Source organism: Lutjanus erythropterus, chromosome 20 (assembly GCF_056507025.1).
Source record: "Lutjanus erythropterus isolate fLutEry1 chromosome 20, fLutEry1.hap2, whole genome shotgun sequence".
NCBI lineage: Eukaryota > Metazoa > Chordata > Actinopteri > Lutjaniformes > Lutjanidae > Lutjanus > Lutjanus erythropterus.
In genome coordinates, this window is record NC_139336.1 from 17,023,732 (window position 1) to 17,038,866 (window position 15,135).

The 15,135-nt window shown below is 37.2% G+C and overlaps 1 protein-coding gene across 1 annotated transcript; it reads left to right on the forward strand.

Moving 5' to 3' along the window:
* Positions 1-1,516: 1,516 nt before the first annotated feature.
* LOC146308310 (rod cGMP-specific 3',5'-cyclic phosphodiesterase subunit beta-like) lies at positions 1,517-14,285 on the forward strand. The gene is made up of 23 exons (XM_084745860.1): positions 1,517-2,273; positions 2,872-3,183; positions 5,328-5,480; positions 7,086-7,175; positions 7,299-7,439; positions 7,538-7,612; positions 7,730-7,794; positions 8,224-8,290; positions 8,395-8,442; positions 8,567-8,716; positions 9,616-9,759; positions 10,629-10,694; positions 10,860-11,009; positions 11,098-11,205; positions 11,362-11,471; positions 11,922-12,009; positions 12,114-12,214; positions 12,343-12,450; positions 12,527-12,590; positions 12,686-12,760; positions 13,599-13,682; positions 13,819-13,972; positions 14,123-14,285. The coding sequence occupies exons 1-23, from the start codon at positions 2,115-2,117 to the stop codon at positions 14,182-14,184; spliced, it is 2,574 nt and encodes an 857-aa protein (XP_084601986.1). The 5' UTR covers positions 1,517-2,114; the 3' UTR covers positions 14,185-14,285.
* Positions 14,286-15,135: the final 850 nt, after the last annotated feature.

Below are 15,135 nucleotides of genomic sequence, written 5' to 3' on the forward strand. Positions count from 1 at the left end.
CATTGTCACTGCGAGCATGTTTAGATGCTAGCATTAGCTAGCATTTAGCTCAAAGTGCTGCCATGCCTAAAGCCTTACAGAGCTGCCACCGTGGCTGTAGACTTGTTTATTGCTAGCTGATCCACTGTGATATAAAGTTTTTATATTAATACATGAAAGACTTGAATCTGTATAAAAATAACATTTACAAAAATAGCTTGCTCTGTCTAAATCTAAACTGTTTCTGAACCTCACTAAAGTGAAGAAAACGTATTGCTCAATTGTAGACACAACAGGTACTCACTCACTCACACACACACACACACACACACACACACACACACACACACACCCTCTCTCTCTCTCCCTCTCTCTCTTTCTCTCTCTCTCACTCACACTCACACTCACTCTCACTCTCTCTCTCTCTCTCTCTCTCACACACACACACACACACACACACACACTCACATACACACACTGGGCATGCCGTAATCTGTTATAGTGGAAGCAGATTATCTATTTGACCTTTTGTTTAAGGTGTTTATGAAACCTTATTATAGATGGGTCCTCCCTGCTCTCAATGAAAGGATTACCTTTGTTGCAAAACATGTTTCATTTTATACTTTATGTCTGTGTTTGTTTGTTGCTGAGAGTGGCTTACTATCTCATGAATGTTAAATTATTGTTCAGCTTCTAGCTGGATGTTTTCGTGCAGCCTTCTCAGGGTATCGTCCACCATCAGTCTCTCAAATATGACAGTGACATTTGTTGCTTTGGAAAACTCAGAAAAGCACCTGAGGCAGCACAGACTGCATGTGGAGAAAGTCGAAGAGTTGGGGTGCTGAGATAATCAGCTAGTGTCCTAACTAAATAGGGCTTATGCCAGAGGAGGCCTTGTTTAATAAGGACTTAAAGAGCTTGTACAGGTAGACCAGCATGTGTGACAGATACACAGAAAGTTTCCTGCAGACAACATGAAACAAACTGAAAAATAAAATGGAAGATATAGAAGAAACTAAACATACTCACATTTGTATCCTTTACACAAAGCCTGCTTAAGATTCCCCTAATTTTATTATTTAAGTTATAAGTATAATCATTTCAGTAGTGGCATTATTCTTCTCTGCTCTTAGGGTATAAGAAGATATAGATTTAAATTTGTCAAATTAGTTTTTCCAAATTCATTGTGTTCTGTGGTTGATGTTTGCTGATTGGGATGTAACAATATATGGAATACTGCAATATCACAATAAAAAAGTCACCAGACTGTGATGTTATCTTCCGTGATATCACATGGTTAATTATTTTATTTTATTTTATAAAAGTGCTGCTCCTGACTGTTGCATTATTTTGTGTTACAACTGTACATCCATAATTCAAGCATTTATTGAAGAAGGAAAGCAGATGCACTGTAAGCTAAAAGAAAAAAAATAATATTACACAAATAAACAATGCTGTACACATCAGATTTACCTTTTAACAGCAAGTCATCATTTTTCTTTGTTATAGTACTGTGTAGTTTTTAATGTGGTATTATTGTAGCCTGAGTTTGTGGTATTGTCACATCCATACTGATTCGTTTTATGTATGTTTCATTGTTAGTTTTGTTTGTCTTTGAGCTTTATAAATCCAAATTATTCCATTCAAAACTGTGCTGTTAAAAGGCCACTGTATATTCTGAGGCAGAGTGCAGCCTGGATCATTTGGCCCACATATCCATTACTAGATGATCAGCTGACAAGTTTAGCATAGGCAGATCCCTGCTAACCTTCAGCACTATCTGCTGATGACAGAAGGATTGTTTGGATTCAGCCCTCTGCCTTCTCCTCAGGGCTTTCCCTCACTCAGTCCACTCATCCCAGTGACAAGGGGGATTATTTTTTACCTCAATTTGAATGTGTCCACTTTTGTTTTCCGCATTTGAGTGTAATACCTGGGTGAGATTTTATTTTTTTTCCCTTGGGGGATAAAGTGGGAAACTGGTAGCCGTGTGCATTGTTTTGCTAATTGTTTTCCTTTTTATTCCTACCCTGAGAAGTTGGAGGCAGCTCGTTTCAAGCAGCGCTGGACCAAGCAGGAGCTCAATCACTGAGCTGAAGAGGAACGTTTGGGGAGCACAGGAGGAATAAGGAACCATGGGTGTATCAAAGGAAGATGTGGAACAGTTCCTCAAAGGGAACCCTGCATTTGCTCAACAGTACTTTGCCAAGAAGATGGGCGCTGCCTCCATATCGAAACTGTCAGGAATCCCAGAGAAACAGGTCGACTTTGTCCAGTTACAGGAGCTCAGTCAGGTAAATTTTATTTTTATTTCACTACCTGGTTATTAAGAAAAAGGAGCAGGTAGAGTTAGGTAGTCTGAGTTAGGTATTAGGGGTGGGTGATACCACAAAATTTGGTTTTGATCCATTACCAAATAATACCAGGGTCAGAATCACAGATATCAATACCAATACCGATTACTTTTTATTGTTAAAAGCAGCTAATGTACATAAGGGAGCAAAATATGTTGTAACTGGCAAATAATGCAAATCATTTGCCAAGCAGGGGTCTTTTATTTTTACTATTCTGTTAATTACTCAATTTGATTCATGTTTAAACACAAGACAGTTTTGAGGGTAAATAAAGAAATTAATTTGACTGATCTCTGCATGCATGCATACAACAGCTGCAGAGATACAAATATTGCAGCACTAAGATAAACATTCATGTGTCCAGGATGTCATCTAACATCTTTAAATCAAGATTTAGTATCAGTAGTACCAATATTTTGAGGATTGATCCGCCCACCCCTGCCATCTCTATGATATAACCTCTGGCAAGCATCTGTGTTTCTTCTCTTTTGAATCCAAAGTCTAAATATGGGTCATTTTTTTTTCTCTCTTTGTCAAGTATGAAGAAAGCCAAATCATGTATGAACTGATCAAAGACATGCAGGAGAACATCAACATGGAAAAGGTGGTCTTCAAGATCCTGAAGAGGATCAGCGCCCTCATCCACGCAGACCGGTGCAGCTTGTTCATGTACAGGCAGAGGAACGGCATCGGAGAGCTCGCCACAAGGCTCTTCAACGTCAACACAGAGGCAGAGATGGATGACTGTGTGGTGCCACCAGACTCTGAGATCGTCTACCCACTGGACTTGGGTATAGTCGGCCACGTGGCCCTGACCAAGAAGACTGTTAATGTGAAAGATGTCACAGAGGTGAGGAGGGGGGGGAAATTCACTAATGAACAGTAATCCTAAGATTAGAATGATGAGGCTCTAGCTGCATCCAGATGTTGAGCATATCTGCACTGCTGTCTGACACAGTGTTGTTCATGATACCACCGCCAGATGACGCCAGAGCCTTCAGTTTTCAATCCCACCCTTACAGGCTTCAATCAAATGTTTATCCTCTTAACAATTAAGACTTAATCTGTGAACGTCATGTGTGATATATGTCCCTTAAGTGTATCTGATTCTATTTGACAAATTGTGGGCAAGTTTAAAGTTATTTTTCCATCCACCTGGTGACAAAAGACAATCACAGGGTTCTTAAATCTTTTCTGAGGTCAAATCCAAGCACTTTTCAAGCATTTTCAAGGTTTTCCAGCAATTTAAAGCTGTGGTAAATTACATATTTATACACATACTGTATATATACACAAATAATAATTTCACTTTTTAATCACAATAAATCAGATGTTCTTGTGCTACGAACAACCAAAATTATGTTTTGGGATAGCATTCTACATAAGGATGACAAATTAAAGGAAAACACATCAAAAGTTCATGTTTCATTTTATTTCATCATCTAAAACTGAGCTATTCAGTCAGATTGCCAGTTATGTAAGTAATAAAATTACAGTTTCAAGCAGTTTCATGTACTTTATCTAAAATACAAATTTTCTCATTAACTTAACATAAATATGTATTTTTATTGAATTTAGTACCGGTGGTGGAACAAAGTGGCTGCAACAGGAGCAGCTTTAAGTTCTTTGCGTGAAATGAAGACTGACTTTTCAAACTGGATAAATTTAAAAGGAAATCGAATTTGTTTGTTTGTCAGTGTGACTGGAGAACTGTTATTTCAACTTAATTTCTTAAGCTTATTGAACATGTTTTATCAAGTACAACTAAATTACTGTCAAATTTATCAGACTAGAAAAGTTTGTTTTGAGTCAGTACAAAATTACCTCAATTTGTCTTTTCAAATTCAGACAAGTGTTCACTAACTTTTTTATGTTTAAATAAATGATTTTTTTTAACAGTGTATCATACAATCACCACCATAGAAAATGGGCTATTAGCAGTAGGAATGTCATTTCTGCAATAAATAACATAACTAAATAATATTCTGTTCTCATGCAGCTTTAAATTGTGAGGTGGTTATCATAACAAAGCTGTGTAAAAGCACTGTATTGGACAGCCAAGATTTAAAGCATCGTATGAGTAGTTTCGTCAATCCAATCCTCTGTATATCAAATAAAACTAAGTAATATTTTAGTGTGGTTTTTCATCAAAATGAATAGATGGAAAGTTCTGACAATAGTCAGTGGCATGTTCATACTGAAGCGGTATGTTCTCATGAATCATGTCCTGCTTGAAACCTACAGTATGATGGTTATAGACAAGTAAAAGAAGGGTTAGTGACATGCATCTATAAGTTACCAAGTGAGAGTGTAAATCCCCTTGTCAGACGTAATCCATTTATTTCCAGATCCCATCAGCCTCTGCTCTAGCCGTGGATTAGACGCCTCTGGCATTTAGTCAGCAGTCAGCAGGAATCTAAAACAGATCAAAACTAGTTTACTTCACACTGCGTCTATACAGTGTGTAAGTTGTCACCTGGGTCATTGTTACAACAATGTTCTTGGTTTTATTCTATACTGAGTATATAGTTTTTTTGTTTGGGATTTCAAGGTATGGATAATGTACTACACGGATAATAAAACATACACACACACATATTTCAGTGTATAAATCTCTGAATCTGAAGGATTCTGTAATACAATTAATGTAAAAAGGCTAGGTTTAATAAGATAAGGCTTTGGCTTACACCTTCAGTGTAACTTTAATTTGTTTTGCTTTATTTATCTTTTTATATTTAAGTTGTAAGTTATAAAATGACCAAAATAAATTAAATAAAAAATACTTAAGAGGCTTCCAACTACCAACATGTACCTGCCACATGACATTTTAAAAAATGAGACATTCATTAAATATTAAGATTTGAAAAACCAGTGACCCCTAATTCATAAATTAAAATAAAAAAAAAGCTTTAAATTGTACTAAAAGAAAAAAAGTCCTACCTGTGTGCATGTGTATACTTAGCATATATGAAACATGTATTTTCTGTCCTTTAGAACCAGTACTTCAGCTCATTCGTCGATGAACTCACAGATTACACGACCCGGAATGTTCTGGCAACACCCATCCTCAACGGCAAAGACATGGTGGCTGTGATCATGGCGCTAAACAAGACCACAGGACCACATTTCACCGCGGAGGATGAAGATGTGAGTCCCAACCACACAAGTACCAAAAGCAAACGCAGACAAAACACATCAGAGCAGAGCAGTGTGATCTCACAGAGGCCAAAACAAAGATCTAAAAATTAAATTATAATTCCTTCTTTTTGTCTTCAGAGGCTGTTTCTGCTTTTGACTCAAAGCAAAAGATGGTCAAACCTTTATCATGAACTTCAGAGTAATGATCAAATTGCGATGATGTCTCTAAAATGCATCTGACATAAGTGTATCACCACTACAGGGAGGGAATTCCCTTTGAGCTGAGTGGTATATTATTCACGTCTTCACTATACATCAGGTATAATCCATCACTTGTAAGGACGTCATCTCACTTCTAAACTTCAGAATGGTAATAATCAGGAGGTGATCACGTCAGAAGTGGACTTAAATCCACAAAGGTTAATGACTTTATTAACAGCATGTAACTCAAACAAAGTGTGTGATGTCATCAGCAAAAACAAATAATAAAAATTCAGTCACTCTCTCCAAGACAGACATGTTATCATAACATAATGTACTAACCTATCCCTGCCCCTTTAAGAGTGAAATGAAAGTTACATTTACAAAATAATGTTAATTTATGATATGTAATTTTTAAGTGTGTAGCCTGCGTTGGGTTAACAGTTCTCCCTCAGTGAGAAATATCAGAAGCAGAGGTTAGGATTATTTCATTAGGGAATTACTTTACATTACTTCACTTATAGAACCCAATGATTAACTTATAGTCACATTATAACGCAGTATAAAGAAATATATAATTTATTACAACTATAACAATTATAATACACTGATCCTTGCTAAAAAAAAATGTTAGTGTGTGATCAGCAGTTATGGGTCATTGTACATGCTTTTTAATATGTTATTATTATTGTTATAAAGCATTATGAATATGAGTGAGTGCAAATAACTAATTAGATTAGTTTAAAAAACATGGGCATCATTGAATGTGTTACCAAAAATTTTGTACTGTAAGCCATTCCCTATAGTATTGCTTAGCATAATTATGAATAAAAAACTATTAAACATTTCTACTAAACTGTTTCTACATTGTAGTTGTATTTTCTAGGGTTGGAATCTGCCTGAACATCATCATTACCTCTGAATTAACCCATTTAATATATTCAAACAGGTCTGAAATGATTGACTTGACAAAATGCACTTTGCTTTTGAACACTTTAATTAATTTAAGATTGATTCTCTGCGGATTATATATAAAATATTTTAGATGTTTATATGGACAGATAAGGGGAAAAAAAAGTGCAAACAGAGGTATAGACCTTTTTCACAACAGCCATATTGATATGAAATAGTACTATAAACACAGGTGATAGAAATACTGATTAAGGTTACGTTCCTTTTCGTGTAGCAGAGACTTTCCAGTGAGTCAACGTGCTAAAATAGCAGCACCCTGCCTCTGTCTGACCTGAATGGAACTGAACCTTAATTAGTATCACTGGTGACTGACACCTGTGTTTAGTTTATTATTTATTATTATTTATTCTCATACATTATATTGTTTCATATGTGATAACTAATCAGAAGTTGTGTTCTTGCGCTGTGTAATTTTTCGTCTCTTTTCGTTTGTCCATTCAGCTTTTTTTAAAGTATCTGAAAATTGCCACGTTGAACTTGAAGATCTACCACCTGAGTTACCTCCACAGCTGTGAGACTCGTAAAGGACAGGTGAAGGACATGCTTTGATAGATGTCACTGGCTTTTCATTCTGCTTATTTGACATGAGGACAGAATGACTGCATTCACACTGAATGCTTAACATGACTGCTGTTTGTGTGTTGTGTCTCGCAGCTGCTGCTGTGGTCGGCCAACAAGGTGTTTGAAGAGCTGACGGACATTGAGCGACAGTTTCACAAAGCCTTGTACACAGTCCGAGCCTACCTTAACTGTGACCGCTACTCTGTCGGTTTACTAGACATGACGAAGGAGAAGGTACTGTGTGTCTCTCTCTCTGTATTTGTCCGTAATATATTTGTGTCCATGCATATGTCACCATGAAGTGCTGACTTTTTGTGTTTTTCTTCTTCTAGGAGTTCTTTGATATCTGGCCAGTGTTGATGGGAGAGCAGCCACCTTACTCTGGCCCTGTCACTCCAGACGGCAGGGTACATTCTTTTATTTTATCTAACGTTATTATCAAGACTCTACATGATAGTGAATATCTATGAACTTGATTGTATAACTGTTTTAAATCTAATCTCTTTGTCTTATTTTTACTTCAGGAGGTAATTTTCTACAAAGTGATTGACTATATATTGCATGGAAAAGAAGACATCAAAGTAATACCGTAAGTATATATTTTTCTTTGTTGTAAGGATTATAAGAAAACTTAAAAATAGTGTAGTTTATTATTTAAAATAACTTAAAAAAACAACAACCAAATAATAGCACAATGAGCAAGTATCATGTGATGAAAACACTTTTTTAAGAAGACTATCCACTCAAATTGTTAATTTTGAGGTAACCTTGTAATGATTCCAAAGAAAAAGCTTGATATCAGTTCAAGAAAACCTGTTCAATAAATACATTAACTCATCATTTCAAATCAAAAGACTTCAAGTTAAAAGAAGTTCTGACGTCTCCTGAAAATAAATACTACAAATGTTATGTTTAATAAAACTTTAAAACATTTCAGAGGCCCAGTAGCCCAAACCCAAAGTGGCCACAGTCTGTGTTCATGTCTGCTAACTTGTCGATTTGTCCATCTGTCACACAGCAACCCGCCTCCAGATCACTGGGCTTTGGTTAGCGGCCTGCCTACATATGTTGCTGAGTCTGGTTTTGTGAGTTTCTCCTCACTAAATTACAAGCTTTTAAATCTTGGAATTTAATTAATGAATTTGCACATCTTTCTCCTCGATTAATCTGTTTTATTCCTGTTCCTCAGATTTGTAACATTATGAATGCAGCTAACGATGAGACGTTCGAGTTCCAGGTAAGAAAGCAAATTAAAGGAAAAAGATATGATTTGACATGAACCAGCTCAGGGATATTAAAGAGAGAAATGTTCATACTGTATCACAATATGTTATTTTTGCTTGCTTGTTCCAATGTTGCAGACTGAGCCACTCGACAACAGTGGCTGGACCATAAAAAATGTTCTCTCGCTGCCAATTGTCAACAAAAAAGAAGAGATAGTTGGTGTGGCCACTTTTTACAACAGAAAAGATGGAAAGCCTTTTGATGATCATGATGAGCAGCTGATGGAGGTATTGATCATTCATTCATCATCCATGACACAAGATTTTAGTGTAGAGTCCAGACAAATATCCAGGACTGTCATTTGACACTTGACACTCATTCCTTATGTGACATAATTTTTAAAGTTACGTCAACAAGTTTTGATTTTTTAGTTAATTTTACTAAAATTTATAAATGTAATAGTATAGCCCAGTTAGTTCAAGACCAATTAACGATGCATACATTGTGCACTTAATATATATTTTGATAGATGAATGAACAAAATTGAGGTTGTAAAAATGTGTTCAATAAGCAAATAAGAGTTACAGTGTTATACTTCACACACAAGTTCTGCTCTCTTAACATAAGACCGCAGCAATTTCCTGTGTTTTTTCAACTCAATATCTTTAGCTTATTCAACATGTTTTCTCAAGTTCAGTTAGTTTAACTGAATTGTTTTTGCAACAGCAACAACCAGCTCAACATGATGGTGTTTACAGTGCAGTTAAATGTGCTTTTTTTTTTTTTTTAGATTTTTAAGTATTTAATGACAGTCAGTTTTTTAAATCAGAAACTGTGATGTTTCATCATCAGTTGATCAGTTCAGTTAACCTGCTTTACAAAACTCAAATAAGTCTTTAAACTAAATATGCAACATAAGTTCAGTTAACTTGCATCTTTAGGTTAAACCCGACCAAAATTATGAACTGTCATGTTTAAAGTTTTGTGGTCAGGCTGCTTACAATATACTTTGAAGCTGAGCAAGTGAACTGGCATTTATAGCAGTTAAATGTGCTTATTGGAGATTTTTGTATGCGCTGAATAGTTATACATTACATTGTTGCTCATCACTGAGTTTTTGAAATCTTCTTAGTATGACATGGTTAAGAAGAGTCTGCTGTGTCTGATCCTCGTCCCTGTTTCTCAGGCTTTGACCCAGTTCCTTGGCTGGTCCGTTTTGAACACGGACACGTACGACAAGATGAACAAGCTGGAGAATCGGAAAGACATCGCTCAAGACATGGTGCTCTACCATGTCAAATGTCGGAATGATGAGATTCAGAATATCCTGGTTAGTACTGTATACTTTTAATAAATAATTTCAAATTCAAATTAGACTGATCATTTACCATATTCACACACCAGCCATTTTCCTATTACATGTCATGCTCAGGGTAGGAAACTCAAATGTTGTACTGCTGTGTTCCATGTTACAAGTTGTATAAATGTTAAGCATCTGACAAAAACTCTTTTTGTGACTTCCAGATTGATCAGATCACAAACATATGATGTATATTTGGAGGCCATTGGACCATATTTCAGGCTAAAACAATATATTTGATAACTCATTAGCTCCTGTTAGACAACAGCTAATGTTAGCATTCAGCCACTTCCTAGCTAACGTTACTGACATCATTACTGCCACACCATACACACACTGCTTAAGTGCTTGTAACACCTTTGTGTTGAATGAAATCTGTATGAACACTATATGTGTTCCTGTAAACATAATGGCACATGATGTTATTGACTTAACAAGAACCATTCTGGGTCAGGTAAGGAGACAGCAAGACAGCTAATTTAATGTTACATTACATTCAGTGCGTTTTACTTGTAGGCTTAAATAAATGTATCCAAGATGTGCACTAACATTTCAGAATAAATTTACGCTTACGCATCGTATCATGTCACACTATCAAACAATAACATTAGCAAGGAAATGGCTGAACAATAATGTTAACTACAGTAGCTGAAATACGGTCTGATGTCCCTAAGTTGCTGATCAATCAGGAAACAATGAAATGATTTGTCAAGTTCTGAGTTTATATAACTTGCAAAACATGGAACACAGCGTGATGTCAGAGAAAAATGGCTGCCGTGTGAATATGGAGCTCACCACAAAGCAACAGAAGCGGTCAATGGTATTCTCATCTCTGACAGAACACCAGAGAAGTCTATGGCTGTGAACCTGCAGAGTGTGAAGAGGACGAGCTCCTAGACCTCCTGGTAACTTGTCCATAATCTAGTGACCACACATTTAATTTGTTCCTTTAGTGACATCTTTAGCGTGTTTAGAAGGGAAGCAAGACTGACTTATCCAAATATTTGAGACTGTATGTCTGCCAGTTTTGACCTCAACATCTGCTTTTGTTCTGTTCATTTCACTCTTAGAAAAAAGACCTGCCTCCACTGATCAAGAAATTTGAGATCTACGAGTTCCGCTTTTCAGATTTTAACTGCTCGGAGATGGAGCTGGTGAGGTGTGGGATCCAGATGTACTATGAAGTTGGGGTGGTCAAGAAGTTCCAGGTCCCTCAAGAGGTGACAAAGACACACAATTATACTGCGCGCACACAAATGCAACATTATCACAAAGCAACAAGTTTGTTAATCAGTTCTCTTCTCTCAGGTGCTGGTTCGATTCATGTACTCAGTCAGTAAAGGCTACAGAAGAATCACCTACCACAACTGGCGTCATGGCTTCAACGTGGGACAGACCATGTTTACACTCTTAACGGTATTTTTAAATAATATTTACAATAGAAGCTGTTTATATTAATGCGAGCACTATTATGTTCGAATTCCATGCCTGAAATCTTTAAAAAAGGAAAACTATCTACACATTTTGCATATTATCTTTGTTTAACCACTTTGTGTGTCTCTGTGCGCTCAGACGGGAATGCTGAAACGGTACTACACTGACTTGGAGGTAATGGCCATGATAACTGCAGGCTTCCTCCATGATATCGATCACAGAGGGACCAACAACTTGTACCAAGTCAAGTAAGTTCTGTAACTTTTTCAATTCTGAGTAGAAAAAAAAAACAATCCAACCTACACACACAGTCTATATCCATAGGTGGGGACATATAATGTATGTGCAAACAAAACACCTCCTACCTGAAAACAGTTGCACGTAAGGCTCAAGGGTCAGTATTGCAATTTGATAAGATATGATACAATACAATTATTTAACATTTCAATTGAGGTAGTCACAAATTAGTTTTTAAAATAGTTGAGTTTACATAGGGGTACTTTATATTGCCTGGCCATTCGGTGTGGAGAATATGAGATGGGTCGGAAAAACATTCTCTGATTTGACTGGAAGAACTGGTGTTCATTCCTTCCCAAAACCATCATGGCAGTCAGCATCAGACTTTTGGTCATGAGCAATGAAATACAGGCACAGCCCTGCAGAAAGTTCATATCTGAGGAATGTTGTTATGCCAACAGGTCTGGCAACCCTCTGGCCAAACTACACGGCTCTTCCATCTTGGAACGACACCATCTAGAGTTTGGAAAGTTCCTCTTGGCTGACGAGGTGAGAAAGAACAGAAGAGGAGAATAACTTAATCTAGTTTGTATGAAATCACATCCTCCAGTCGCTGACTATGACCGATCTCTCTCCTCTCTTCTCTCTTGCAGTCACTGAATATCTACCAGAACCTTCACAGGCGACAGGTAGAACATGTGATTCATCTCATGGACATCGCCATCATCGCCACTGACCTGGCTCTTTACTTCAAGTCAGCATAGTCTCTCATTGACTCACTCTACTTTTCTCTTCCCTCATTTTGCTCTTTCTCTTATGAATACACTGTAAAAATACATCATAATAAATAGTAAAATAGTTCCTCTCCTCGTACCTTGCCAGGAAAAGAACCATGTTCCAGAAGATTGTGGACCTTTCACACACATATGAGGATGAGAAGAAGTGGGTCGACTTCATGTCTCTGGAGACAACCAGAAAAGAAATCGTCATGTGAGTAAAACTGTGAGCATTTGCAAAGTTTTTTGTACAATTCTCTGATCTTCTATATTTGATTATTCTATTTCAGGGCTATGATGATGACTGCATGTGACTTGTCAGCTATCACCAAGCCTTGGGAGGTGCAGAGCAAGGTGAAAAAATACACAAAATATAATAAATTAGTGAGTGTTTGTGATCTGCTTTTTGACAGACGACTGTGTGCGTGTTTTGTTTTTGTTTTTTTCAGGTTGCCTTGTCTGTAGCTGCAGAGTTTTGGGAGCAGGGTGACCTGGAGAGGACAGTGCTGGAACAGCAACCTATTGTGAGTTTGAATGTGTAAATTTTAATCTGTGTGAAAAGTGCATATGTGAAAGCCTGTTGGCATCAGCAAATAACTGTTTATGTGTGGTGTGGTGTTAGGCTGAAAACTAAGCTTGTTTTCTATTAATCTGCCAGTTGTTTTCTCAGAAAAAGAGCGTCACCAGTCCAGATTCAGAAATTCACACGTTTTGAGTGTTATGCACCATGCTCACGAAACTCAAATAAAACCATAAAACAAGGCGGTGCTGATCAAATATGGATCAAGATTCTGTTACTACATTGCCTATTTCTCTCCTCAAATATTTTCAGAAACACATTTTAATGTAAACTTTAGATGTAGTTTGAGAAATTTTGTGACCAGGCTGCCTTCCTTGTCCTGCTGGAAAACGAACCAAGCGCCGTGCCAACTTGCATGTTACTCAGCGCCACGTCACGTTTCATTTCTCTGATTGGTTCTAGGTCTATCCAGTCTTTGCCGTTTTGTCTGCGCCAATCGATAGAACCACTTGGAAATCGAAAATATCGAAGATATAAATCGTATTGATCTGGCCCTGATTCAAGTGACTCTACTATTTCAGGCCTTGTGCACATTAAGCTCCTTAAAGCTCCCCAAAGGGAATGCAAACTTCTCCGAAACCTATCAGGAGAAGATCTTTGATGTTAGTCAGGTGTTCAGTATTAAAAACATGATAAAACAAATAAAACTCAAGATGGTGCATACTTTGTAGCTAGAAGTCTTTCTGCTCCCAAATACTTTGACAGTAGCTGTTACTAATGATTTCCTGGATGTTAATATGATGTTTGTAAGTGTGTTAAACACTGTTTGTCCATTCCACCAGCCCATGATGGACAGGAACAAGGCAGCAGAGCTTCCAAAGCTTCAGTGTGGTTTCATTGACTTTGTCTGCACATTTGTCTACAAGGTAATGTTTAATATTGCATTTGACATACATACATCTTTTTGTGCATAAACATTTCTGAATAAACCACCTAAACTGCTGTTTTCATCTTTCCAAACTTTCTAAAAAATAGTTTTGTCTTTGACTTGTTTCTTCTCAGGAGTTTTCTCGCTTCCACCCACAAATCCAGCCCATGCTGGATGGCATCCTAAATAACAGAAAGGAGTGGAATGCTAAAAAAGAAGAGTATGAAGCTAAAATCAAAGCCATGGAGGAAGCTAGGGCTGCTAAAGAGGCAACCACGGGCAGTAAAGGTGCAGTCATACAACTATGAAGTGTATTAGATGATGTTACAGGCCTTTATACAATTGCACGCCATTTTCTGTTTTTCTGTTGAGAGTACCATCATCACCATGACCCACAAATATATTGATTCTTTGGTTTAATGTGTCTTTGTCCACTAGCTCCTGCAAACAACACCGGTGGTGGTGGCGGCTCAGGCTCCAAGACCTGCTCTGTGTGCTAAAAGGTCAAAAAGCTGTGCACACGATGGGAGTGCACACAGACAGCTCTCCGCAGACTGACAACCAGTTAGTCAGTCTCAGCGCCAAGGAAAAACAAAATGCAAGTCAGGAAGTCACAGTCAGGAAGATGGATACATAAGTCAATGCACGGCCCCGTAGTACCTCTTCAGAAACACTGGTTCCGTTCAGAAACGAAAACACCTGAACAAGAAGGGATACTAACCAGGTGAGCTAGAAAATTAATTCAGAACAAAGGAGGACATCACCCGGTGTTGGCAAACATCACTGAAGTACAACTGAAATAGGTAGCCATGAGTACTTCTACTTCAGGTTACATTTGAGGCAAAGCTACCTGTCTCTTCGTATTGAAATATGAATTAAGAGTTTGAATCTCAGGTTTCCAGTCGTCCTTGTACGGAACCAGTTTCCTTATATTTGAGGATTAATGTTAGTTCAGATGGAAGGATGGTGTGTGTATGTTTGTTTGCTTGTTTTTGTATTTATTTTCACAAATTCTTTGGTAGTTATGAAACACAAACGAGAGGATAAAACTTGTACATACTGTACATTTCTGTAGTGATACCCACATAATTCTTTGCTGCAAAGTCCAAGTCAGGGTCGACCATATATCATGTTTGGAGCTGTTTTCAAACATTCTGTATATTGTACATTAATGTAACATTCATATAGGTTTCAGAATGTAAACTCAGATATGGGTAGATAGTAATATAATCAAACTACTGTACATATATTCCAATATTTCAAAATGATATTATCATGTTCTGTCCTTCCAGTCACTTATCATTTACATCTGAGAGTTTGTTTACCTTGATTGCAGAGAGCCAAAGGTAGATGACATGTTCAAGGCTGCTACTGTTAGTAAAAGAAGCATATTATACATATTACACATATGGTTAATTTATATGATACAATCGCATAGAAATTTAACTGTC